The following is a 27929-nucleotide window of genomic DNA, read 5'->3' as shown; positions in this document are numbered from 1 at the left end:
ACAAATCAGGCGACTAGGGTGACAAAATCGTTTCAGATATTGAAAATCCAAGACATCTAACGCTGAAACGATTAAGGTTTTAAATATTCTGGATATAACTTGCTGGTTTGTGGTTTTTACTCCAGATGCTTGTGTTTAATTTAAAGTCATATGACTGCCTGCAATTCCTGAGAGCTGCTGTTCCTGTTTTGCAAGACTGCGGAGCAGCCGAAACAAAGAATCAAACGAGCGATTTCTTCGCGGGTATGATTACTTTAAAAAATGAAAAAATGAAAAATAAAAGACTTTAATAATGTAACGTAACTCTTGTTGACCGAAATAAGACTGTCGGGTTAAAAATGCTATCTTATACTTAATTTTTAAATTGTTGTATCTGCGTCCGATCAAAGTGTCAACACAGACGTGTTCACTTTTTGCGACAGACTCGTTTGCAAATCTCTCTCATTTGCTGTTTTGTGGGTAATCTTAACACTGTCAACTCAGGAATCTGGTAGCTCCAGATCTTATAACTACCTATCTGTGACCGTATGAAATATTTAACAAGCTCGATCTCTGTTCAGACTTGTTTTCACTTTGCCCCTAGCGGTATTTTGCTGGGGGGAAAAAAGGTTTTATTTGTAATTACTCTGCGATGATTATAATGAGTACAAAGGTCTGATATAGGTGGGGCGTCTACCGAAGAGTTATACTTCCAATTCCTTCTCTTAAAGTCCCCGATTTGCAGATTCCCCTACAGTTCCATTTCATTTGTTTTCCATTATTTTTCGTCTCAGCTCTTCATAAGATGAAGTTGATCATTCTTGACGATTACGATCAGGCGAGTGAATGGGCGGCCAAATACATAAGGAACAGAATTCTTCAGTTCAACGCAGGACCTGATAGGTACTTCACAATGGGACTTCCCACTGGTAAGAATTTAACAAAGTAAATTAAGTGAGGCGGACTTCACCGTCAGCCAGGCGTGTAGCTCTTAAAAAAACACTGTCATAATCTCAAGAAGGCTTTTTCCACTGCAGAAAATATTAACTAAGAAATATACTGTATAGTACTGCATAAAACGTGGACTTAGTTCTTACCTTAAAACACCAAATACTGCTTAACACCATCAGAGAATAACAAAGATTAAAACGGATACCTTTTTTAATTAAAAATGTATGCAGTGCTCCAGGAGAAATTAGAGGATTGTTTCAAAAATTCACTTTAATCCTTTGCAGATTGTGAACTCATCTTTCTTATATCAGTTAAATTCTTATCTAGTTTTTTACCATGACAATGTACAGTCCTTTGTATTTAATTATAAATGTATATGGTTTTGAAGATGTGGACTATATTCTTAAAGCACCAGTTCACTTAACATGGTTTACAGTACACTTTTTGTCTCTTAGGCAGTACTCCTCTGGGATGTTATAAGAAACTGATTGAGTACTACAGGAATGGAGAGCTCTCCTTCAAATATGTTAAAACCTTTAACATGGATGAGTATGTTGGTAAGTTGTCCTCTGACTCCTCATGAAATCTAAGGCTTGTGCTTTGTAAGCCCTTTAGTAGATGCCTTGTCTTAAAAAAAAAGATGTAATCTTTATTTACTGATATGTTTCAGTAATGGAGTAAAATCTTAATTTAAAGTCCAAATATGTCTGATATGTCTCTCACCCCAGGTTAAAAGTCACTGATTTAGACAAATGTAATTTCAAAGTGGCATTATTTCACAAAGTGGAAGTTTTTGAGGAAAATCATCAGTATTGACATTTTGTTTAATCCTACCAACAAGCTGTAAAATAAGCTTTAAAAGAGCCCCATCCAGCATTTTTGTCTCTTCTTGATTTTACAAGTATTGTATTAGAATGGAGAGTGGCTGGTTAATACAGTGGTTAGTGTTGCTGCCTCATATCACTGGGGCCTTGGTTTCAATTAACGTGGTGTATCTGCGTGGAGTTTGTATGTTCTCCCCGTGTTCACATGGGTTTGCTCCGGGCGCTCTGGTTTCCTCCCACAGTCCAAAGACATAGTGGGAAGACTGGCCCTGGTGTGAGTGTGTGTGTCTGGGTCAGTGTCTGTGTGTGTCCTGCGATGGACTGGCACACCCTTCAGAGTGTACCTTTCACTCAGTGCTTCCTGCGCTAGACTCCAGGCTGCTGTGATCCTGAATTGGACGAGCAGTTATTGAAAAAGAAAGTGATGTGATGAAGTTATCAAGTCAAAACATTTGCTAAAACAAATTTAAAAGGATGTACAACAGAAGCTTGAGAACATATTTCCATTCAGACAATGCCACTATTTAAGTGTGATAATGTGTTTAATTATAGGCTGGCGAGTGGCAAGCAAATTGTAAAACCAGATTTACATATTGTGTAAAAAAATCATTTGTGAACTCAAAGCATCATTGTGTTCCATGCTTATCCTTATCTCTTTTTTTCCCTATCCAACATAATTAGGCCTCCCTAGAGATCACCCAGAGAGCTATCATTCTTTTATGTGGAATAATTTCTTCAAGCATATTGACATCCAAGCAGAAAATGCACATATCTTAAATGGAAATGCACCAGACCTGCAGACTGAATGTGATGCTTTTGAGGACAAAATTAAAGCTGCAGGAGGAATAGAGCTTTTTGTGGGAGGTAATGTGGCTGAGTTAATTAACTGTAACAATTGCTACTACAGCAAAAAATACTCCTCATACATGATATTTACAGTATGTAGCCATATAGAGTAATAGTAGTACTCAACTGATTGAATCATTTATGGTGAGGAGTTATGTTCAGCTTTTTAACCCAAGATAATGCAAACATAAAGGCATTGATTAACAAGTTTTGAAGTGATTTGACTTGGTTTAATAAAAGTGAGGAAAGAGAGCCAGGAGGAACATTTTTTAAGCCTTTGGCTCTAAAACAGATGCAGAAGTGTACTCTTGTTCTCTGCAGGTATTGGACCTGATGGGCACATTGCCTTCAATGAGCCAGGCTCCAGTCTGGTGTCTCGAACCCGTGTAAAAACATTAGCCCTGGATACTATACTGGCTAATGCCCGCTTCTTTGATGGGGACCTGTCCAAAGTGCCCACTATGGCACTAACCGTGGGGGTAGGAACAGTCATGGATGCCAGAGAGGTAGGCATGGATGTATAACACCTGTCTTTTAAATAAATATTGCATCCGTATACTTGCAGTTTGGAATTGATATATGGAGCTGAAGTATTTTATTATCATAGCTAGTGCCCAGCTGGGAGATGTAAAGATATCTTGTGCGTCCTCTGAGTTAAGTGCAATGGAAATGGGATGTTTTCTCACTTCAGTGAACAGCAGGTAGAGATATTGTTTCAGCCTGGGGGATGGATACAGTCATTAATGATAATGCTCAACCATTCCCTTAATCACAGTTAGTAAATAACAGATTGCCAGATCACTCCATGATACAGAACTCCTTTAGCACTCTGAAAGGACATATTTAATGAATGAGCTCTTCTTCGGCTTACCTTTAAATTTGATTTTGCCTTATCTTTGAATTTTAATATCTGCATCTTACTTTCTTGATTGCTCAGCCTATTTTTTTATCTATGTAGAAAATGATTTCCATGGTCTTGGAATATTTTGTATTTTATGTCCCACAGAAAAAGGAGACCAATGTGTTTTAATTGACTGATCATAAAACATACTGTAAAAAAAACATGGAGTGTGAATAATTGAATAAAGGAGGTCAAGATTATAAATAAGAAAATCAAAACCATATCCGGGCCTGACATAAGCTTACTTTGCAAGGAAATTATAAAAGTGTTTTCTGGGAAAAACTGAGTGAAACACTTACAAGCATGTGTTTCTTTGTTCTTTAATAATAAAGTGATAATAAGTCAGGTAGCAAATCTAAAAGACAAACATATATTTATTTGCAGCAATGTACAAACACCAGCACATAACATCTACTGTATGACTATTTTGTCTGGAACTGTAACTTCCAGAGCCCAACTTTCTAAAAATAGAACTCATCCTATAACTGAGGTACAAATACCATATAGGAAAACACAGAAGCTGTGTTTTATCATATAAAACAACTCTACTCAGGACTAAAGTACCACTATAATGGATGCTGATAAAATGGGAACCTTTTCCCCATTCCAAATGATGAATCAGAATACAAGTGAGAGATTTATTTCAGCCTAGTGAAGACCACAAATAGGAAATAACCATTTCCACAATTATAAGGCACCAGTCTCTTACATAAAGCTGGTTTCGCTAACGTTCCATTTACATGGTCAATTCTTTGTTAAGCTATGTGCTTTCTCTTTCCTGATCCTATTTTGTCTGTCTCTCTGTCTATCTGTTTATTTTGTTGTATGGTATACAGTATATACTTTATTTATCAGTTCTATTATTCCAGTCCCAATTTATCTCTGTACCATCTTATTAAAGGCTGGCTTCATGACCTCACTAAAGACATTTTAAAAACTGATGGAAAAAAGAAACGCAACACCTCCTCTTCTACACTCTTGCCCTCCCATCTGCGTGGTACAGGCAGAAGAACAGGTGAAGAGGACCTGATGCCACTGCTGATGAGTCGATCGCAGCCTCTGTCTGGCCCAAGCCAGTCGAGTGTGACGTCTAGGAGGTGTGAGCAGAGGGCCTCTGACAGGTCGCCTTGCTCTAAGGCCAGCAGCATGGAGCCTCACTGTCCTGTCACTGATGCGGGAATTGTGTCTGCCGGCAGTTTCAGCAGCAGTAAGATTGGCAGATCTGAAACGATCTCTCAGATGGACCAGTCTGATGTGTCGGTCCTGCTCTGGTGTGGTCACTTGTGGGCGACCAGATCTTGGACAGTCATCTGTCCTGCTGGTCTGCTTAAACCTTCTCTGCATTCAGGACACAGTAGAGTGGCTTAGTGTCTGGCAATGCTGGCACATGCCTGCAGCATGCCAATGGCCCTCATCCTTGCTTCTGGTGACATTCGAGGCATTATGGAATGCACAGAAACCTGACTAAGTGTGGCCTTTTTCCTGCAGTGACCTAAGCTTTGAATTAAGGCCTTTTTTAAAGGTGACCTGATCAGGCATTGTTCCACCTGAGTTGAGTAAAAACCTAACCTAACGAGCACCTAACGAGCTTTCGTGTGATTGGCAAGTTGTGATGCCTCATTGCAAAAGCTATATTGCTGGTCAGAGGGCTTAAAACAAATTGACAACTTTTTGTGAAAGTACATAAGCTATAACTATAGTATTTACATTCCATAAAATGTTGCGTTTCTTTTTTCCATTAGTATATTTCAATTTAAATTAGTGAATGTGCTTGGCTGTTGGATATTTGGAATACCTCAGGTGACAAGATACAAGTCGGACAACAAACACTTTACTAAAAATAATTGTGGAGAAAGAGACTAAAGCAAATCGGAATGGGTTCATGAGTTGTGTATACAGAATTAAAGCAATCGTTGTTTTAATAAAATTAGAGAACTCTGATCTTTTTGTGAACTGGTAAGAAAGCTGTCCGTGATGAATGTGAATGGTTTCTGTGGCCGCGCTGTCTTCTCAGGTGATGATCCTCATCACAGGAGCTCATAAAGCATTTGCACTCTACAAGGCCATAGAGGAGGGAGTCAACCACATGTGGACTGTCTCTGCTTTCCAGCAGCACCCCCAGACTGTGTTTGTGTGTGATGAGGACGCCACCCTGGAGCTCCGGGTTAAAACTGTCAAGTATTTCAAAGGTGCAATTCCAAGCTCTCAACAGTGCACTCTGTCCAAAAGAGTGGTGCACAATTCCAGTCCTTAAGGGCTGTAGTGTCTGCATGCTTTCATTCTTCCTGTTATCTTAACTACTTGAATAAACCAAGTGTTAGATTAGCTTCATCCTCTACAAAGCCCTTGAGGTGCTGATGCTTTAAAGAGGCCTCAGTCTAGACCTTCAAGAAACAGCTGCTGCCCTAATCTGTAAAGTTTCCTTCTTCTCTAAATCTGCAGTAACTTCAGGATCATAGTCAGGGTCCCTAAAAAGTTTCCTGAGTAGCCGTCACACTGAAATCATACAGGACCAACTGATGTCAAAATTGTTATATTCAATTATGTGTGGATGCATAAAGTACTCCTTATAAAAGCTCTATTAATTCATAACCTGATAATTGTACTTCTTTTTTATAACTGTTTTTACTCCACATGTATTATTTAAACAATGTGTTAATATTGATATGAATTGCCTGGCATCTGTTTTTTTCCCAGAAATCTTCTCAATCTGCCTCAAATAAGAATCAGAAGAATAATTTCCATTACTTTTAAAAAATTCTTATTGTGCACTCTCAACACAAAGAGATTCAAACATCGGCTAGAAGATATGTCCCCAGGCAGTGCCTGGAGCTCTTGATAAGGAGCATGTTTTGCTGCGTGCCTTTTTAATTTAATTGTTACCGAGTTAACCCTGAAATCTGTTGCGTTGTTTAAGGAATGATGCATGTTCACAACAAGCTGGTGGAGCCGCTGTCCGATGCAACAAGGAAGAAGAGCAACAATGGATCTCAGCCAACAGAGAAAGCATACAGTGACTGAAGCCTGAGACACTGGCCTGTCATCTCCTTGTGAACTGATTTCAACACAGGACACCTACATGCATCTTTCTGTGTTTGGCACATGGCCAAAGTGATCTTTTTTTTTTTAACTTTTCAAAATCTTGTGGAAAACCGATCTAAATTTAAGGGGAGAACAAAGGCATCTTGTACTGCCGAGTAAAAGAACAGAGGCATGTGGCTGTGCTTCAGGGAGGTGCTGCACTCCATTGTGGATTGAATAAATGTAGTTTGAATTCTGCCTTACTTGTAATATCTGCTTACAGTCATACTGAGAACTAGGGAAATTCACTCGAGAACACACTGAAGTATCATGCATGAGGAGTATTTTTTTTCATCTAAAGAGTAATGCTGTTCACAATTATTGAAGAGGGCTATCACCTTTCAAAACTCGAACAGAAAATATCTATATATGAAAATGCAGGACATTTAATGCTGACGTATGTAGGTAAATGGGGAGATTTAACAATTTTGTTAAACCTTTGTGCTGGCCCTGTTCTTGGACACACACTGAACAATTCCACAACAATTTACAGATTCCTTTGCCAGTCTGCCATCAATCTTCATCTGTTCACATTGTGAATGACCAGGACAATAAAATATTTCCAGTTAAGATCTTAAACCCATTTGGCATGTTGTTACTTAGTAAGTCATGGATTGGTTATTAAGAAGTCATGATTGATAACTTTTTTTTCCATCAGGATAATAATGTCCGTGATGATCTTCCCGTAGGGTAAAAATACAGCCCTGAATAAAATGTGGTTGAGTTCTTCGTGATCTGTGTCTCATTCCACTAAATATTGACACAAGTTGAAGCCAGTGTTGTGAAAGCATTTTCAGATGGCTCCTTGGATACCTTTGTAATGGGCTTTGTCTCAGTTTTGGAAACATATATCTTCAGCATAATATTTACACAAACAGTTTCAAGATCCTATTCTGAAATAAACTGCCACATTGAAATAAAATGTGATCTTTTAATTTCATGGTATACTCATATGCCATGTGTTGTTGCTCCCAGATTTCTGATGAATGTTCATTGTGCTGGTACTTCTAAAAATATTTTGGTGCAATTTGTTGGACTATTATCTATAGAGAAGCAGACTTCTTAGTTCCCGATAGCTTGCTTTTTTTATTTCAGCTTTACCATTAATGACTAGTATATATGATCTGTTCAGTACAATTAAGTTCCATTATTTAAACTTAATTCATATACAGCATTTTTAGTGCCTGGTCATGAGGAGCAGCGATGTATAATGAAAAAAATGTGATCTGTATAAACACAAAGCAGCATACTGAACATCTAATGGACTTCTGTAGGCTTGATCTAAAACTCAGTTACATTTCTAAAGCTTGATCTTTGCCATTGTTCGAGCCTGTTACCTTACGAATATGTTCGCTGTTTGAGTTATCTTAGATTTCTAGACTCATAGGCATTCTTCCCAGATAGGATCTTAATGATGGAAAAAGTCATTTGGAAAGGTGCACAGTCAATGTAGAAGAAAAAAGCCCTGGATGTGAGCAAATTAATGTCGCAATTATAGAAGAGGGCTATCACCTTTCAAATCTCATACAGAAAACATCTACAGTATATGAAAATCAAGGACATTTAATGCTGCCCTATGGAGATTTAACCCTACAATCACTGCTCACTGCTGCCAAGCTGCATTTCTAGTATTGGTGTCAGCAGTCTAAAGAAAGATTTTCAGTCAAAGTTCAGGAGTGATAGTGAAAATACTTGAGTAGGTCTACACTTTATAGATACCAAATATGTACTATAGGACTTATATGGACTATAGGTTTTCACCCTTATGTAGTTACCCTTGAATGATCTCTATCAATATTTTCCACAGGGTCAGAAACACTGGGGTTGGAGGGAGGAGGGTTTGGGGGATGAGGGTATTGGGACAGAAAAGAACAATACCATACCAAAGAAAACAAAGACAGAATTCATCTGTAGCAAGAGATTCAAAGGCAGCACACACAGCTTAATCCCTTTGACCAGAGTTGCTGACACTGAACAACCCTTTAAAACTGTCCCATTTCTGACTCGTGCTGTAGGAACACCATCGTGTCTACAGCAGTAAAGGTACTGCTGTTTTTACAAACAGGTTCCAGAAAGTTACACATGGTTGCTGCAAGCCGAAGGAAAAAAAGGTCAGTGGTGTGTTCTGTATGGATGTTCAGATACTCGGAAAAGAAGAAAAGTCAGGAGAGGACGAATTAATCCAGGGCAATTGTTATGAGACAAGGAGCTGAGAACACAGTATTGTAGTAAACGTTAACGTGATGAATATTTTATGCTGTGGAGAGTGAACAAACATAGCTCATAGACGTCATCGTGAATCTGGTTTTGAAATCTTGCAACTACTGGTAAGAAAATATAATATGTAATATATTTTCTAATAATTTATTTTTAATAAAGAAAATGTGATTTGACATGGACTACAGATGTGTATTTAAAAAATATTTTTTTAAAAGGTGACAGAAAAACAGGACTGCAAAGAGACTGTTAAATTCAATGATTCAGTATTAATAACCAATTTCTATTGTGTTTTTTCTACAGCTTTCCACAGATGTTAGTTAAATAGATCTCATTTGTTTTAAATGTGATTTGAGTTGTGATGTGAGTTGAGATGACATTTTAATGGTGTATTTTTATGTACCTTATTTTGAATAATATTCCATTGAGTTTATTTAAAATATTAGAAAAACGTTTTAAAAAAGGACATATTAATAGCAAAGGCAGCATATAAATAGCATCAAGATTACAAAAAGACAAACCAGTATAATGTACTGCAGGCATGAAGCTGATAGTCTACAGGGCCAACAGTATTCACAATATATGTATCCATGTGGTATTATTAAGTGAAGGCAAGTTCAGACTTTTAGAAGGCACAGAAGGCAATTACTTTGATTATGCAATAAGCAATATTCAATATGAAATGCAATATGTAACAATAAGTACTATGTGCTCTATGTTTACATACTCTACTATACTGTTTACATAGTATACTGAATAAGAAAACATTGTTTTGCATCTCTACTACAACAAAAAATGGATGGTTTGCTTTTTTTTTAATTTGCATGTTGTAATTATTATTTGTTTTGGTCACTCAAAGAGAGTGAAATCAAGTCTTGATTAATTTGATATCCATGAGTTCTCTTACCCCTATAATATATACAGTACAGTTTGCTGACACACTGATCCACTTAGTATAGTCCTCATAAGGGACATTTTTGGATGCCGTAGTATTATGTGCAATTTTTCATTGTCTGTTTCATTGTGCTATTATGTTTGGGTCCTTTTACTAAGGAAAGTACATATTTTACAATACAATCAAATGTAAGTACAATACGCAAAAACACTGTTTAAGATTTAGCAGCATTGAAAACAAATAAACACATAGACCTCTCACTGGGCTTCTTCAGAGTCAGCATTGAAACATGAACCAGAGGCTACACGAAGCATTTCTTTACACAAAAGGTGGTGGAAGAATTTAGCAAGTGTTGAATGCTGAAGTCAATACCATCATGTCTTTAAAGAAACAACTGGGCATGATGCAAGATCAGATCAATTAGCTACTTAGCAGCCAAATGATATATATAGAGGGGTCTTCTCATTTATAATCTTTCTTCTGCCCATATGGTTGATTTCACACAGCTTTATTACTGAGGTGACTGAGGATTTGGTAGGTAACTGGTCCCACCTGGAGTCTGTTGCATCATGAATGAAAGCGACCCCGAACTGTCGGCGATGGCACAAGAGCTTTGGGACAATGATATGAACCGGCTGCAGCCTGGCAAGGACTACCGAATTTCTCTGCAGGTACCAGTGGCCATGCTGATAGCCAAAGGCAACTTGACGTTTTTACCACGAAATCTACAGCGAAGGTTTTTGGGTAGTGTCCGTGAAGTAGAATAGTTTGTTTTTAAATAAAATCCTTAAACATAGTTATGGATTAGTATTAAGAAGCACATTGTTAATCTGCAAAAGTGAAAATGTAGGTTTGCTACAATGCTATTGTATTGTTTTTTTTCACTTCCTGTGAATTAAGAATCTGTATTCTGATACAGTCTTTAGAACCCCACTTCCATGTCCATTTGGTCAAAGAGAAATCACATGAGTCTGGTAGCATATCCCTCACACGGCAATATAAGAGAAAGGTGAATATCCATCATTGTGAAAGCTATAAATTAAGTCAGGCCAATGGATTAAGGTTGCTTGTCTGACCTGTTGATCTGTTGTATGTAGCACTGAGACAGTTCTCTAACAAGTCCATTTTATGATATTGGAGGAAAAGGCGGGTATCACGCAGTCCAATGATGATGGAAACGATGGGGCTACTTCACCACTGTTCACATTTGTGGATGAAAACATTTTTAAAAAGGAAACCTTCCTTGGTGAGTTTTTTTTCAAGCAATAACTGCATATTCCTACCTTTGCTACCGGTTGAGGGAGAACATGACCCAGGGCTGGTATTATTCTCTGCATCCCCTGTGTCCCACATGATTCAGTTGAAGACTTGTTCTGATCTGTCCACTTTAGCCTTCATCTCTCTCCTTGACAACTATGAAAGTGATACAGGCGAGCCTGAGGTCGTGACCCCAGAAGAGGAAGCTGAAAACCACAGGTTCCTCAACTCGGTCATGAACACTCCCACCATGAAGGTAGCTGCTTACCTCTGACCAGTGGAAGAAGGTCAATGTTGAATGCTGAAGTTTTTTTTGTTCCTGGCATTTCACTGCTTCCAAGATGGATTTCTAGTATTGTCTAAAGACATTTTCAGTCAGAGTTCAGGATTGATAGTGAAAATACTTGAGTAGGTCTGCACTTTATATATACTATAGGTTTAGATACATTATTAAACCTATATAAACTATACTGTAGGGTATGTTTCTGTTATTTTCAAATGTAACTACACATTTATACAGGCTATTCTAGTAATATTAAAATATAAAATGTAAGAATACAATAAGTGCTGCAAATGAGAGGAAGCCCATTCTTAATGATTTGCTAAACTAGCCAGTAGGTCTTAAAGAATCCCATTCTTCAACAGCTGTGCTGGACAATTTGTTCCAACACCCACAAATACAAATAAGGTGTGCCTTCTATTTGACATCTGCTCTTGATCTCCACTTATGGCCTTTTTTACATTTTTGTGTGTGAAGGAATCCTTTGGAAATCTGTCAATCTTGCAATCAAAAAACATAAGGAAAAAGTGGTGACATTATCCAGTGGGACATAGTAACATTAACCTTTCTGGGACTTGTTCTTATGCTTTCACCATAGATCGCCCACAAATATCTCGTGGAAAAGCAGCTATCTCCTGAGGACACTGAAAAATTCAAAAAGCAGCTCTACCGCATCTGGTTTGAGCTATATGCCAGAAGAGGATCTACCAGGTAGGCAAAAGGAATTTTTTTATTACCCTAGTTTGGACTTGTTTCCTGTTTTTTTAGGAGTAAAGTTGTGTACACTCTTCACCTCCTGTTTTCTCCACCACCTGAATTTTGGATTGAGTGGAAAGGAATATAGGTGAATAATCTCTGATAAATGGTCCTCTTCTAACCACTTTATCCAATACAGGATCATTGTTGGAGCTGGAACCTATCCCAGCAAGCAACAGGCTCAAGGCAGGGAACACCCTGGACAGGACACCAGTCCATTACAGGGCAGACACACAGACACACACTCACTCACACCAGGGACAGTGAGTCCCTTAGTTTGGTCAGTAAACAAAGGGTTATTCCCACAGGAAAGAACCATATATATGCAAGATAAAATAATAATGGGCCCTCAGTTCAAATCCAGACTGGGATGCTGTCTGTGTGGAGTTTCTATGATCTCTATGTGTTCATACGGGTTTCCACTGGGTGCTCTAGTTTCCTCCCACAGTCCAAAGACATACTGGTAGATTAACTGGATTCTGGGAAAATTGGCCCTAATGTCAGTATTGTCTGTGTCTGCCTGTGTCCTGTGATGGCCTGGAGTCCCTTCCATGGTGTGTACCCTGCCTTCAGCCTGCAGCTTGCCGAGATAGGCTCTGACTTTCCCAACAACCCTGAATTGGAAGTGCGGTTAGAAAATGGAGGGATGGAAAGGTGACCCATGGTGAGCGTGTGAGAATTTTTTAACTGTTTCAGCAAACCCAGACAAATAATGTGTTTGATATCTGTATCCTGTCTTTCCTTCAGGCCGGACTCGTCAGGCTTTGAACATGTGTTTGTGGGAGAGACGCGAGGAGGCCGTACTGTCATTGGCTTCCACAACTGGATCCAGTTATATCTGCAGGAAAAGCTGGGACACGTTGACTACAGGGGTTACAGTCTGGATGCAAATTCACCTCAAGTGAGCAAACTCTGTTTAGGATTAGAAGCTGAGAATTTACCTGTGTATTTGCTTTTTTGATACTGCATAACACCCAAGGTGCTGCACTGAATGTTTCCAGTGCAGATGATTAATTCCTTTTTTTCAGAGCTATGCATGAGCTAAATCCTGGGATTCACAGATGTTCATGTCTCATCTAAAGCACTGTCATTTTACCAATTTTATGGAAGATAAATATTTGTTTCTAAATAGCTTTGCGTGAGATAAATTCTTTATGGGGTTAGTTATTTTGTTAAAAAAAGAAACAGGTTTATCTTCCCTAGATTATTTTTTTCAGGTTTTTAAAGACAATTTTGGGTTTTCCAAGCTCACAACCATATCATCATATTTCACTATTTGCTATTAATACCTATTATGCGCTACTAACTCCAAGTGTTGTTTTTTATTTTTGAAAAATTAATTATTAAGTGAATAGGTCTATGAACAGTGGTGATTACAGACTCCTTGACATGATTCTTAAGCTGTCTGGATTATTGAAGTTGGACTTTGATCACTTTACAAACAACAAAGTACAAAATGTAACACACCTTATGTTGAAATAGCATTATGAGTGTTATAAAATGTTCACATGGGTTTCCTCTGGGTGCTCTGGTTTCCTCCCACAGTTCAAAAACCTACTGGGAAAATTGGTCCTAGTGTGAGCGTGTGTGCCCTGTGATGGACTGGCGTCCAGTCCAGGTTGAACCCCACCTTATACCCATTGCCTGCCAGGATAGGCTCCTGCTCATCCCACAACACTGAATTTTATGAAGTGGTTAGAAAATGGATGCATGGATCTAGAAACCATATTCAGTCTTCCTTATATATTTTGCCACCAGGGGGCAGCGCGTTATTTTAAAGCAGCCTTTTCTGCAGCCAGTACCCCTTTGGTTTTCAAAATGTTTTCGCACCACTTAAATAGTCATTGACGGTCAGTTTTTAATACCTACTACAGAATGAAAAAGATGGATTAATATATTTCAATGTAAGTAAAATTAAGAATACATGGAAAATCACACCTTTAAGTTTACCTTAAAATATATAGGTTTGATCAAACAAAGAAGCTGCACGTTCCCAAGCTTAAGTCATGTTTTAAATTATTTATGTTTTGTTTTTTTAAATCTGCCTCATCTTGGACCCCAAGTTAGAAAAACACCATTTTAACGGTTTGGACAAATGAAATGCTGTGTAGTTGTACTGTGCAGTAGTTTGCCTTTGCAGGCAAAGTGAGACGTATGAAGGCTTACATGCAGAATACAGTTGTCCCTGATATTCAATTCTACAAAGCCTGTGATTAAGCAGAAATTCAAATTAATCTTTTAACATCGTATTCATCTTGTTTGTCAGTACTGAATTGTGAATTAGATCAAGGTATAACATGGTTAACTCTTGTTTCCTCTTTTGATCTTTGTGGTCACCTAGCCTGATGAGGAGAAGCATATTATGGCCCTCCAGTTCAGCTGGAAGAATGGGATCAAGCCCAAAGGCAGTATCTTCATTGGAGTCAGTCCTGAGTTCGAGTTTGCTCTCTACACCCTCTGTTTTTTGACTTCCCCTAATGAAAGAGTTAAAGTGTCTTTCAGCATCTATGAAGTAGAGATTGTCTGCCACCACTACAACCAGAAGCACATAGGGACCACCTATCCCATTCTCATAAAGTACCTAAGAAACTGACTTTGTTCTCCACCAACTTGCAAAGCTTTCAGTGACTGTCAGCAGTATTGTTTTTATCCTTTCCATTCCACAATAAAAGGCACAATTCAGACTGCGTTTTTTTCCAGTGCAGGTTTTTTACTGATTATGAATTAATAAAGTTTAAAAGTTGTCAGACTGTCTAATAAGATACCAGTTACATCAAACTTGGTATCCATGGAGAAATAAGTAAATAAAATTTAAGAAAACAAACTCAAACCAGGGGAAATTCTAAACGAAGAAATTAAGACATTTTTAGGCACAAGAGCACAAGAACATCAGAAAACATACAAAAGAGGGGAGATCACGGCCTTTGTAACCTGTCTGCAATACTGCATGCCCATCTGTGTTTGACTTACACTTGAAACATACCAGCAATATTATTGATTTGACCAAATTTGTTTACCCTAAATATTATAAAGATTTGAAAGCCTTACACATAGCTGACATTTATTTGTAAGTTAATTTGCTTGCATAATGAGATTTGCTTTCTTAATAAATGATCTCTCTTAACAATACTTAGAAATAACCCAAATGGATTTAGGGAAAGAGGATGTCACACTTATTTTTAAAAGGTATGAAAGCTCACTGTGTAAAATTACACTGTAGAACGATTGCACTCTCACTCAGTTATTCAACTCAAAGGACTCATACTATTATAATAAAAATAATAACTAAAAAAATAATAACTATAATAAAAATATTATCGTTATAAAAATCAAAATAAAATAACATAATTAGGCCTGTTAATGCTTAATGATAGGTTTGATAACAAGAACTTAGCCACAAAAATAATTAAATAACGTTGTGAAAATTATTAGGATAATCAGCAGCAAAACCAACTTGTATTTAATTTTATTTTTGTTTTCTGGGATGTACTTGGAAAACCATGAATAAATAAAAATAATTAAATGACTACTATAAACGTCTGTATAATATTTTTATTATTAGAAAACATGCCACAGTATGGGAAAATACACAACAGAGAAAAGAAAGCATCTTCAGTAGAAGTCGTGGTTTGGTCTGGGGTGGCAGTATTCGACCTTGTTTCGTTATATCGCACGGAGTGCCATTGCTGAGCTGCGGGGAAAAGGGTGGAAACGTGTCCCCCTGTGGAATTTCAGAGCCTGGCAGACGAGGCGTTTCTTTCATTTTACACAGATTTGGCACAAAAAGAATAAGTCGGGGATAAATCTTTACAATCTGGTTTGCTTACACTACTTTATTAAAGGCTTTTGCGCTGACGGAAGAATGGCTGAGCAAAGCAGTAGATACCAGCAGGTAAGTGGAAGTTAGTTGAGCGGACCGGGTGAAAACGGAAGGCCGAACCGTCTATTCAAGTGACGGCAGCTTTTACTTCGTGTAGGAAACACCGGTGATGTATTGAGGATATTAGGCCCGATTGTTTTGAAATGTTATACAGTATTAAGCCGGTCAAGGCCAAATGATTAATAATTCCTGATGTTTCGCCTACAGACCTTTAAATTATTCTGTTAAGATAAAACAAAAAATTATTTGAATCTACATCTTGAGTCGACGAGACCCGGATTAAGTAAGAAGTGCGAATTAAGTTTTAAATCGAAAGCCTTCAGGATTTGGTTTGACATCTTCCTAACATTTTGATCTAAATAATAGAAGCATTTCTGTCTGGTTTAACCGATCTGAAATAGTATTTAGGTAGTATTAGACGAATGTTATTCATGGTCTTTGGGCAGATACTGTTTAAAGTATAACGTATATATGAAAACAATGGCTACAATGACGTTATCAAGGTGGGGGGTTTTCGTTATTTTCTACATTAGGAAAATGTGTCTATGAAACCATTTCACCTTTTCTGTATATTTCAACAAATGTTCGCTATATTCTTTTATTGTAGTTAAGCGTCACCAAAGTAGGCCAAAGGTTTCATTTGGTAGACATAATTGGTAGATTCTGGTCTCAAAACACAAAACAGGAAGAGGGACTAAATTATGCATTTGATAGCATTATATAACACGATATGTATGAGGGACTTTGATTGTTTTGTTTTACGATTTGAGACGAAGGTATCTTTTTAAATATATACTTTTACTAGTTTTATTACGATCTGTTAATTTGTAAAATGCAAAAATGGTTTAGATCAAATGTAATGCTTTTACAAAAGATAGATCTCAGCTCTGACATTTAATAAATGAATCAAGATGTAAACTATTAAATACATTACTACTGGTAGCATTACTGATAGCTACATATAAAGGTGTGCTCAAGGCTTTTTAATGCGCAAATCTATTTAAAGAAAAGAATATAATTGGCTTACATGGCCAGAGCAGCTCTGTGCTGTACACTATCCCTCATATTAAGTCTTTATAAAGTCATTCGGTATCCACTCAACCCCAGCTTCCCATAACAAAATTTTGACATTTAAAACGCATTCTTTAGATGATCAAAATCACTCCAAAATGAGATGCATTTCAATGATGAATACCTCCTTCCTGCTTACAGCAATGACTGCTTCTCAGCAAATTATCATCATCGAGCTTCTGTATTTGGCTTTGTTTCTTCATCTTGATCTTCATCTTCTAATATACAAAATGTAACAATCACAATCTTGAAGTAGGAATTATTCTTTGATTGTGGTTGTTTGGACAGAACAACAGTTTCTTAGGTTTTGTGAAAATCAAAAGAGATTAAGACGGCCTTTAATGTGAAGTTTTGTTGTGCATAGAATTCAGCTATTTAACTTTTTCCACTGTTTTTTTAGGTAGTGAGTCAGAAATGAGAAACATGTTTAATACAAAAAATCAACCTCAAACCTCCCCTACTCTGTAGTCATCATGCATGCTATTGGAATTTTACAGCAGTACCTAGCTTGTGGAATTACTGAGGAATTCATGTGATTTGTGAAAAGCTCACTTCGTTTCCTTTGACTTGTATAATCAAGTCCTAATGTAATGTAAACACTAACAAATAACTACTCATTTTATGTTAAAAATTTACACTTTCAGTTTATATTTAGGTTTCTTAGAAAACCACAAGCATAGCATTTGCTTAAGCATACATTAGTACAGCATTATTATGTCAAACTAGTTTCAGTTTCACAGTGATGAATAATCCATCCAGCCATTTTATAATTGCTTCATCCAATGCAAGGTCATGATGAAGCTGGAGCCTGTCCTGTCCAGCTATGGGCACAAGGCAGGGCACACCCTGGACAGGAGATATCAGTCCATTGCAGGGTACACACAGTTGCACCAGAGTCAGTGTTCCCAAAAGCCAATTATCCTAACGGTATGTCTTTAGAATGTGGGTGGAGACTGGAGCACCTGGAGGAAACCCATTTGAACATACAGGCTGCACCCAGATAGCACCCTGGGCATGGAAATGAATGCATGACCCTAGAGTTGCAAGGCAGAAATGCTTACCGCTGTGCCACCATGCTGTTCATGAGTATTATAGATGGTACCTGTACGGTTGGATCAGGTGTCCTCATATTCTGTCTATTAATCTAACTCATGGTGATCACTGTAATGCATACTACATTTCACAACTCGTATAGTGAGCTTCATTAGAGTATTTAAAAGATTCTTAATTGGAAGTTTGTTTTGGTTCACCTTTTTGGGAAGAATTTTAAAAAAGCAATTCCCCTACAGGGGATTAAATTAATAGATCTCGCTTCAAGAAAGCATTAAATCTGGACCTGCAAGTACACATTATTTTTTTTTAAAGTATAGCTTCACATTGAACATGAGCATTCATGTGCCCACTGATTTAGTGAAATGCTTTGAGTCTTTTTACTAGCATTTATCTGCTTTAAGATATTAAGTGTTGTTTTATGAAGTTTAAAATGAATTCAATTTCTAGTTTTCAACACTAACACTTTTCAGAGAAGAGAATTGGGAGATATAGATTAGAAGAATTTTCAGTCTCCCTCATGAATAGGGTGCTTTTGTGTTTCAAGGTACTAAATCTTCTCCCTCCCTTGTGCAGCATTATCTAGACCTGTCTCTTTCTATTGTAGGACACTAAAGGAATTGTAATTAGTAGAAACCTTCCTTCTAATTATCCTTAATTTTAACTGTAATAGCTTATTTATTGTAATAGGTTATTATTATGGAATAGGGGAGTAGTCCTAGCTGTAGCAAACAAAATCTTGTGAAAGTGTTTCCATAAGTAACGTAAAATTCTCACCACCCTTGCCAGTCTGCTATACATACATGTAGTGGATTTCTGAAAGAAATGTACATGAAACAACAGGCTTTCATTTACAATGAAAATTTTATTTTTCAGCTTGCCAAACCGATTAATGGAAAAGCTTATCTATGCTTCCAGAGTTAATGTCCCCTTTTGTATTTTCTTAGGTTTTTTTTTTTACAGTAGATCCATTTAAGAATAGAAATTGAATTCTGTATAATCTGTTACTGACATTTCTCTGTTTTCAATCACAAGCAATGGTTTCGATCCCTCAGCAAAATGTGCATGTCATGTGAGGTAAAAGATGATTCATTTGGTTACCCAAGCAGACAGAAGACATCCTATTCAGGATATGAGTTACAGAAATGTGCCGAGTACTTCAAACGTGGCATTGCTAGAACAGGCTGAATTTTGAGTAACACCACGATTATACAACTAGAGAAATACTGGAAAGCTCTACAGCCACTGTTTCATTTAAAGCTCTCAAGAGTTCTAAAACTCCATAAGTATGTCTCTGAAAGATTAAGTTAAGATGAATTTATTTTCAAAAGAGAAGATTAAAATGATACTACGAAATTTCACAAGGGGTGATGGAGCACTGTTCTTTTTAGTCCCAGGTATCTAAGAGTCAGTCAGCCAGCCCTTTAGAAAGCCTGCTCTAGTCTCTTGGCTGCATCAGCAGTGTTTCCTTGGTTCAACTAAAAAAGGAAGCTCAGTCATTCCTTATACTTTATTTGTGAATTCCTAAGTTTAACTGTGGCCTTTACTGCCTGGATTTCCAAATCTTTACATTTTTTTTTCAGATTTGATTTAAAAAATTCTTCAGTTTTGTTTTCACAGTGTTAAAAAAATTACATAAAATCTCCTGATCCAGTGCAGCAATATTTGTGTGTATGGGCATGTGTAAGAGAGCTGTAATGTATCTGTGCACTACAATAAATAATTGTAAGAGTGTTGTATGGATATCTGTCACACTGCTCAAAAACCACAAAACCCCAGCGTTAGCAATCTTAGTAATGAGATAGTGGAAAATGTCTCTGATTCTGTGAAGAAGCCTGCTGGGCAGATACAACTGTGAAAATGATGACGGGTTCAGTGTTGTTCCGTTATGGGTGATGTTTCTTTTTGGCTATGTGTGGGTTCAGGGGGTCAGAGGGCAAATAGTTCTGCAGGATGATGCAAGGCAGAGAACAAAACGGTAGCATTGCAATGGAGATTTGCAGTACTCTTTATAAGCTCTTTTAGATGAGAATCTATCTTTAAAAGAGGTTCCAGTGAGTGTGTAATCTGGCAATATTTCAATTCTTTCAGCACATCACAGACACATCAGCACAAAGCAGATGTCACTGGAGAATGACTTACAGGTTTGAGTCCCTTTCCTCGCTTGTTGGAAAGGGGAGTTCTTTAAAAATGAGCAATATAAAGTCAACAGGCTGTTGAATGTGGGATTTTATTTTTGGTGTTACTGTTTTCCAGTTGCCGAATGAGGAGGAGCCTGGAGAAAGCTCCCAAGCTGCTTCTGATGCCCCTCCTCCATACAGCAGCATTGCAGCAGACAATGCAGGTAAGCAAGTCTAAGTAAGAATGCTAGTGAAACATCTACTACTAGTGAAGCACGTTTTACTTTTACCTCGTCACCCTAATTTATAACTTCCCATTTTGACCTATCAATGCATCTATCCAGTGAGGTTTATCCCTGGTCCTAGACAGCCACAATCCAGCAGGTTTTAGAGATTAACCTTAAATGGCCAAATTCCTAAACCCTTGGAACAGTTTAATTTGAATCACATTTTAAATTTGAATGAAGCATGGGATTTTTTTCAATAAAATAGTATAGTGATGAATTGTATTTTTTTCTGAAAGGTATTGGTATTTCGTGATTTAATTGACATGATCAGTTTTACTGGTAGAAAGTAGTCTTACAGTTTTTACAAATAGAAGATTAAGGAATGACCTGTAAGACGTGTAGGGTTGTGGTTTTACAGTACCACAGTTGGTCACTGCTTTTTAAGAGAACTTTTACATATTTTGGGACATTAAACTGCATGAATTAAGTAAACCTACTGTTCAAACTACTATCGTCTTGTAGCTGATTATACTTGGGAGCAAAATGTGTTGTATTGTTTGTTGAAAAAAATGTTTTTTTCTATTTTAGCTTACTTTGATTATAAAGATGAGGCAGGGTTTCCAAAACCACCTTCTTACAATGTTGCCACATCGCTCCCATCTTATGACGAAGCTGAAAGAACCAAAGCTGAAGCAACAATTCCTCTCGTCACTGGAAGGGTGCGTTCTGATTTTCTTTCCCATTCATACTCACAGATTGTACCGATAGTCATTGCAGGGCAATGTGGTAAAAAGGAGATTGTCTGGAACTGTGACATGAGGTAGAGTAAGTCAAACATGTGAAAAACATCCTTTAAATATTCCTGGTTCCATGAGAAAATACTTTACTTTTGTCCTACTGGTGACAATTGTTTATTGGATTTACATACACAGGTATTGTAGCTATGTTCTTATAAAAACCACCTGAATGACTCAATTGATGTTTTTAAAATTTACCTTGGACTCGCACATTATTAAAAAAGGACATTGTGAGTACAAGAGTTACCAGGCCAAAGTATTCATTTCCTTCTCATTCTCCTTGCTTTTTATTTTGTTTTCAAAAATCTGTTGCTACCTAAATGATTACATTGAATGTAAATGTGTAAACGTCATTTAGGTGGAATATTTTTATTTGACTTTTATTCTAGTCCTGTTTTACTGGTTTGTGTTTCTTTGCCACAAACTGCTTACGTACAGCACAGGGAATGCCTGGACACTTTTGATGATGTAACTGGCAATTCGCTGGAGGTACAGTAATAGAGCACAAGTGTGGGTGTGATATTATAACTGGTTTAGGAGATGTGGTAAAACAGCGTTGATGTGTAAACAGACAGACAGCACCTTGTTTTCAGAGTTCCAAGAAAAAAGAAACTGCAATGTGGTTAGCAGTGTTCAGAAATCAACAATTAAATAATCTTTAAATTGTAGCTGAACACCTTTGACGATAAATAATCATAGTTGTTTTACATACATATATAATCTGTGTGTGTATATATATATACACTCATATATTGAGTATAGATTAATAAACTTCAAATGAAGGAACATTGCAGGTTCTGTTTTGCGTACTATGAAATAGTTTGTGAATATCATTTATTAAAATCCTCTTGCTAGACAATTAAAATGAGAATTTGTCATCTTTTGCTGTTGTAGAATATCACGGATATCCCAGGAATTTAAAGTTCTAATAGTTTTTTTTCTTGTCTGTTTCAGGATGATGACTTTGTGGCAAGAGATGACTTCGATGATGCAGATCAGCTGAGGATAGGGAATGATGGCATATTTATGCTAACTTTCTTCAGTGAGTGCTATGTTAAAAATTGTCAAGTTAATTCAGGTTTTTTGTAAGAAGCTTTACTAATACAATAAAAATTAAGTAATTTAAAGAGGATAGCTCTTTAAAGAGCTAATGGTATATTTTAATAATATATTTTTTCATTTTTTTCAGCTGCTACATGAATGTAGTGAGGATAAACAGTACAGCCATAGAGCTCAAGAAATCTAGTCACTCTTTGTTCTGCATTTCCTGAATCCATACATATTCCTTTTATAAGCAACATTGTTTAAGGCGTCCTCTGTTGCACAGGTGTGCAGAGACGTGAACCATAAGAGCACTTAACACAAATGCATAGTACACAAAACAGATTGGATCAATTTATGTAAGTCTGTAGTGTCTTTAACATCAATTAAATGAACAAATGGAAAAAAGGAGAGATGATTGTAGTACAACTGCCCTCTTGTGGATACTGAATACTTCTAATTGCCTTGGCAAATCTAATTGCTTTGAAAATACAGATGGTAAAATCACACACTGGAGAATTAATTGCCTTGGTGATTGAGAAGGAATAGCTTCATATTAAAAATTTTTTAGTCTAATATAACAACCAGATTTGTATGTAACTTGACTTCTACCTTGAAATTAGTTATTGTTTTGCTGCTTTTTGGAGTAGGTGAGGTCTCTTGAGATTAATCTCCTTGCAGTATCCCCTGGTACTGCAAAAGACTTGTTAAAATGTTTTTTATTTGGTCCGTCTTTTCCTTTTGTGCACAGTTTACAGGCCCTCGTCTCCATTAGGACACTGCGTAACTAAAGATCCCTGGTTTTATACATGCAGCAAATTGTGTGACTCCTTGACATCACTGAAATAACTCAGTGTCTGGGATCATGTGCTTGGCATTGGCATTTCAGATCCATGGAAACCAGTGGAAAAAAGAAAACAACACTTCTGTGGACAGATATTTGGTGAAATCTGTTTAATTTTTGCATTTTCAGTGGCTTTCCTGTTTAACTGGATTGGATTTTTCCTATCCTTCTGCCTCACAACCTCTGCTGCAGGAAGATACGGGGCTATTTCTGGGTTTGGGTTGTCACTCATCAAATGGATCCTTATTGTGCGGGTAAGAAAATCCTTTATGTCCTGCCATTAGAGCTCCTGAAATAATATTCCCATTGCTCCTTTTCCACATATGGTGATTATATAAGAGGTGTTTAAAGAAATGCATGCATATATATTAAGCACTTTTGTCAAATTTGTGCATTTCCTACTCTTATTTTACGTATATTGTAAAGGTTTGTCCTCATAATTTTATTTTTTTCCATTTCAGTTTTCTACCTATTTCCCTGGGTACTTTGATGGTCAGTACTGGCTGTGGTGGGTCTTCCTTGTACTGGGTGAGTGTCAATATCCAGCTCACTTTCTTACTGTTAAAGTGGTATATATTTTTGATATATTAATTCTCAGAAAAGTATATCCTTTGACATGCATATAACACACTCTGCTAATGTGGGCTGCTGGTGCATGGGGTTGAGAGAGGAAACCATGTTTCAGAAGGTACTCAGGAATTCAGTGAGCAAGCTGTGACAGGACAGTGAATTGAGAGATGAAACATGCCTCCACCATCCATTCCATTGGTTGTGAATATTCGAGAATGGACAAAGTATGTGGTGCACCAACTCTTTGTCTAATTTAAACCCCTCTTCAACATTGCTGGTTCACTGGATATCTTGGAATGTTTTCGAATACAATTGATATCTCTGCCAAACCCATGTGATATATGTAATGTGCAAGCCATATCACACTTGTATCAGCAGACCATGTCAGTGCCTTCTTTTATTCATATAAGCGTATGCCACAGGTGGACATTTTATTCTGAATAGGCACTGTGTAGTAATGCCATCTAACTCCAGATCATGAAGCAAATGCATACCTGGCAGAGCTCTCTGTAGTTTTCTCAAGTATTTTTGGTTGCTGCTGTGAAATCCAGAGTTGCACGAGCTGCTGAAGTTTGCAGAAGCAGTCTACAGTTTGTTCCATATCGTTGCCATTTTATGAAATTATTGATATGCTTTAACAGAGAGATACTTGTGTTTTTGGTTCTTTGTGAACTTGAAATTGCTTGTGAAGCTAGCCTACAGAGATGGAAGAGTTCTGCACTTCTCATATATATTTATTTTTCATTGTGGTAGGATTCCTCCTGTTCCTCAGGGGCTTCATCAACTATGCGAAGGTCAGGAAACTGTCAGACTCGAGCTTTTCTACTCTCCCTCGTACCAGAGTCCTCTTCATTTACTAAAGGTAAGCAGCAAGGTTTGAGGAGGCAACAAAAACATTCACTGGGATGGCGTGGCAGACAGATGTGAACCCAGCAGCTCATAAATGCATGTGGCATACTTAGATTTCAACCAGTTTCAGTGTGCCCATGACATCCATTGTGTGACCACAGTGCACTGCTCTCTGATCCTTAACATAGGTTTTGATGCTGGGCACAAGAATTTCTTTGCTCAGAGTTTTGGGACTCTGATACACAGAAGTGATGTGCTTTTGCCCCATTCCACTTTTTATTTTCTAATAACCAATGAATTTAACCTGTGAAGTGTCTAATCTCATCAACTCCCGTCATGATACTTGGTATCTACTGCAGAGTTTGAAGTATTACTACTGCTGTTGGTGTCTTTGTATGTGAATTTTTTTCTTAATATCAAAAACAGCTTCATTCTTTTTTTTGTGATTAAACAGCATTTCTGTTGGATTTTGAATTCAGAAATTGGCGACTTATTTTCCTTTACACCTTAAGATGTTTTAGGTCATTGAATGTTTGTTTTCCTACCTTGCATATCTTAGTCTGTGTACAGTGCATTTAATTTTATGTTTAGATATTTAGTCATCATGTCATTATTGAAAATTGTTCATTGTTTAACATTTTTTTGTTAGAAATTGACACGTTTTAACAACATTGATCTTACACAGTCCATCTCTTTAATGGAGAACCAGACTGTAAAGGCTATGGAAAGTTTAGAAATGATAAGCAAATATCAAAGAGCACTATAACATGTTAATTGATACTGGATTAAAAAAAGGATACTTTTAGTACCCATGTAACCACACTGTATTCTTCTGCTGAGTACTGGTACTGCAAGGTACAATTATTTTGCTGATTTTAAACAGAAATTAGGTTTATTTCTGTCTTCTGTTCTTTTTATCTTTATGGTCTATGTGATTTGAAGTAAAAATGGAATCAGTAGCTTGTCTCCTCCTAAAAGTGAAGTTTTTTTTAACTTAAGACCCAAAATAGTCAGCTTCTTACTAGCATTTCTCAATTAAATTAGCATCACAGTGCCTGGAGAGGATATTGCACATTAAATCATCCTGCATTTTTCTGTGAGACATCTACGGTTTCTTAAAATAGAATACAATTTGTCTAATAGTTTCAATGCCCTTCTTTCACAGCTGCTTTTCGGAAACAAAAACAACCCCCTTCCTGCATTTAGAGTCCTGGAAGCAGAAAAAAAACAAAACTCCATCAAATATCAACTGTGCACCTGCAGGAAGTGAATCAAGACAGATCACAGAAGACAAAAGGAATAATATCACTGCTTTAAATAACAAAATACCGTTTAAGAATGAGACATTTCTTTCTATATGTTTCTAGATGTAAAATTTTACTAGTGGATGCTGAAGATTCTGTAACCATTCAATCATTAGTGGCTAATGTTAAGTGCTATTTGCAATCAAGTCTGTGACGTTCGAATAATGCCTTACATACTATCTGTTCATAGTTACTCAGTAGCATGCACTATGCCCTTTTTAGGCAATAGAGGGCAGTCTTGCTTTTTTCCCTATCTTTTCAAACTGTAAGTGATTTGGAATCCAGCCTTATGCTGGCCATGATTTTGCAGTTCAGCAATGGGGACTCTCAACAGTTCAGTGGTTTACATTACATTTTCTTGAAATAATTTCAAAACAGTGTTTTGTTGCATAAGTTATAAAAGTAAAACTACCCTTGTTGAAATTTCTTCAAAATTATGAAAATAGCATACTTTAGAATTACTTTATAGGTATGTTTTATAACATAAGTATACATACAGGACAACAGAAATTTAACACATAATTCTAAGGAATGCTGTAAGTAGTTAATTTCCAGAAATAAAAATAAAAACCAAGGCAGTACTACAGGCTTTATTCTTTATTAATAAAGATTGACTGATTGGCAAATGGTTTCTTATAAAACGTGAGTAAAGCAAAAGGTGTAAAAAGTAACATTTTAATAGAAAATAATTCCGTGGTCATTGTTTGAACTTACAGTAGGTTGAGAGATGGGTCCAAAATGCATCACGTATAAAAATATAAAAGACCTACATCTATCTAACAAACCGAAGTGTGTTAACAGTATACAAAATAATCACAGCTTTACTGCACGTTCAATCAGGCAGATTACCTGGAATTGTTTAATTCCAAATGTCAAAGGAGAGCATAAGTGAGGGGGTCCAGTTTTTGTTCTATGTCTTATTTCTACTACTGTAATGATGAAGTGACAAGAGCTTGAGTAGTCAGGCTCCTTGTAGGTCTCCATTCAGCTGAACTCAAGTTGCTCAGGTGGATCAAGGCTTGGGTATTAATTTAAAAGATTTTCCCCTACATTCATTGTCAGTGTCAGGAGAGGTTTATCTTGTGAAATAATGTCTAGGGAGGGACGGTCTAATGCTGATTTTCCAACTCCTTACCAACTTGAATACGTTTTTTTCCACCCTAGGCTTACCTGAGAACTTTTGACATGGTCCCTTTGATCTATCTACTATTTCTCTAGGTTAGTGTAAGTCTCTCTTAAGTGAAGATGACTTTTTCATCGTAAAAATGGAAAGATCCAATTTCTGTACTTTCTGCCAAGTAGTACTGCACCTTGGCGAGTTTTATTGTCCAGAAAAGTGCAAGATTTGTAAATATAGCAAAATGTCTAATAAATGTCACTTATATAGCAGTTGTGATGGAGAGTCGTTGAATCTTTGCTGTTGGAGTTTCTTCCTTTCATCTTCTCATCTTTAAAGTGATAAAGGTGGCATTAGTGTGTGTAAAGGTATGATCTGGAATAGCTGTGAAAGTCAATGTGAATGGCAGTTCAGTTTCATTTCAGTTTTCTGGGTAAAATGAAGATTTTGTTACTTTTTAAATGAGGGAAATTAGTAATAAAATGAAAACCGTAGAACTGTGTGCTCAACAGAGCTTGTGTTCTACATGCTACACTCAAAACCTTTACAGGGATGAATGTGAAGAGAAAAGGTTTAAAACTATGAATAATATAATTTTAAGGAACATTATGGGAACTGAATGTCTCATCACATTCAACAAGGAAAACTATTCTGCTACTGTGAACTTGCCATGCTTTTTTCTTAAGTTTTTTTATTTTTTAATAGGCATTTAAAAAGCTACAAATACTATTGGATTTAATACTTATTTGTTGTGTTTTTAATGCCTCATTGTATGCATATACATAATTGCAAAGATATGCAATTGCACAGCATGGTACTTCGGAATCTTTCTCATTTTTGAATCACTTTTACTTGAAAAATAGTAGTACTTTAGTACCTGTTCTTCCTGAAAACTGTTAGTGTAACCAGAGCCATTGAAATATGGAAATACCAGATGTCTGCAAAAGCGTGGCACAGATGGTTTAATTCTTTTCAACTGTAAAGACTTTCAGTATAAACAGGCTGCCTGACTGGCTGATAACATCTTCTCTGCTGAATTATGAGGAAAGCTCTGGTCTTGTGGTAAATGTGG

The 27929-nt window shown here is 36.9% G+C and overlaps 3 protein-coding genes across 4 annotated transcripts; all 3 read left to right on the top strand.

Moving 5' to 3' along the window:
• Positions 1–104: 104 nt before the first annotated feature.
• On the top strand, positions 105–7504 carry LOC148650322 (glucosamine-6-phosphate deaminase 1-like). The gene is made up of 7 exons (XM_088604010.1): positions 105–243; positions 774–908; positions 1386–1487; positions 2436–2618; positions 2922–3106; positions 5516–5690; positions 6419–7504. Exons 1-7 carry the CDS (start codon positions 126–128, stop codon positions 6520–6522), a joined length of 1002 nt encoding a protein of 333 aa, XP_088460136.1. The 5' UTR covers positions 105–125; the 3' UTR covers positions 6523–7504.
• Positions 7505–8262: 758 nt separating this feature from the next.
• On the top strand, positions 8263–14670 carry endou2 (endonuclease, polyU-specific 2). 2 transcript variants are annotated; one of them, XM_088602312.1, is made up of 7 exons: positions 8263–8693; positions 10201–10365; positions 10835–10940; positions 11086–11207; positions 11830–11942; positions 12735–12888; positions 14329–14670. In XM_088602312.1, exons 2-7 carry the CDS (start codon positions 10264–10266, stop codon positions 14578–14580), a joined length of 849 nt encoding a protein of 282 aa, XP_088458438.1. In that variant the 5' UTR covers positions 8263–8693; positions 10201–10263; the 3' UTR covers positions 14581–14670. The 2 variants fall into 2 exon arrangements, with proteins under 2 accessions (XP_088458438.1, XP_088458439.1); XM_088602313.1 differs by lacking the exon at positions 8263–8693 and adding an exon at positions 8706–8909.
• Positions 14671–15622: 952 nt separating this feature from the next.
• LOC148650320 (NEDD4 family-interacting protein 1) lies at positions 15623–27129 on the top strand. The gene is made up of 8 exons (XM_088604009.1): positions 15623–15879; positions 20245–20332; positions 20924–21054; positions 22087–22174; positions 23147–23271; positions 23479–23545; positions 24341–24449; positions 25602–27129. Exons 1-7 carry the CDS (start codon positions 15850–15852, stop codon positions 24445–24447), a joined length of 636 nt encoding a protein of 211 aa, XP_088460135.1. The 5' UTR covers positions 15623–15849; the 3' UTR covers positions 24448–24449; positions 25602–27129.
• The last annotated feature ends 800 nt before the right edge of the window (positions 27130–27929 follow it).

This window comes from Lepisosteus platostomus, chromosome 13, assembly GCF_059453375.1.
Source record: "Lepisosteus platostomus isolate fLepPlt1 chromosome 13, fLepPlt1.hap1, whole genome shotgun sequence".
NCBI lineage: Eukaryota > Metazoa > Chordata > Actinopteri > Semionotiformes > Lepisosteidae > Lepisosteus > Lepisosteus platostomus.
Note: the sequence above shows the minus strand (reverse complement) of the source record. Positions and strands in the feature narration are given on the sequence as shown.

Bases quoted from the DNA above. Each gene is read 5' to 3' on its own strand.
- LOC148650322 (XM_088604010.1), top strand. From the start codon at position 126: ATGCTTGTGTTTAATTTAAAGTCATATGACTGCCTGCAATTCCTGAGA. The intron at 1,488-2,435 runs GTAAGTTGTCCT...CAACATAATTAG, and splicing joins TAACATGGATGAGTATGTTG to GCCTCCCTAGAGATCACCCA. The intron at 3,107-5,515 runs GTAGGCATGGAT...CTGTCTTCTCAG, and splicing joins CAGTCATGGATGCCAGAGAG to GTGATGATCCTCATCACAGG.
- endou2 (XM_088602312.1), top strand. From the start codon at position 10,264: ATGAATGAAAGCGACCCCGAACTGTCGGCGATGGCACAAGAGCTTTGG. The intron at 10,941-11,085 runs GTGAGTTTTTTT...TGTCCACTTTAG, and splicing joins TAAAAAGGAAACCTTCCTTG to CCTTCATCTCTCTCCTTGAC. The intron at 12,889-14,328 runs GTGAGCAAACTC...GTGGTCACCTAG, and splicing joins TGGATGCAAATTCACCTCAA to CCTGATGAGGAGAAGCATAT.
- LOC148650320 (XM_088604009.1), top strand. From the start codon at position 15,850: ATGGCTGAGCAAAGCAGTAGATACCAGCAG. The intron at 22,175-23,146 runs GTGAGTGCTATG...TTGCATTTTCAG, and splicing joins ATTTATGCTAACTTTCTTCA to TGGCTTTCCTGTTTAACTGG. The intron at 23,546-24,340 runs GTGAGTGTCAAT...TCATTGTGGTAG, and splicing joins GTGGGTCTTCCTTGTACTGG to GATTCCTCCTGTTCCTCAGG.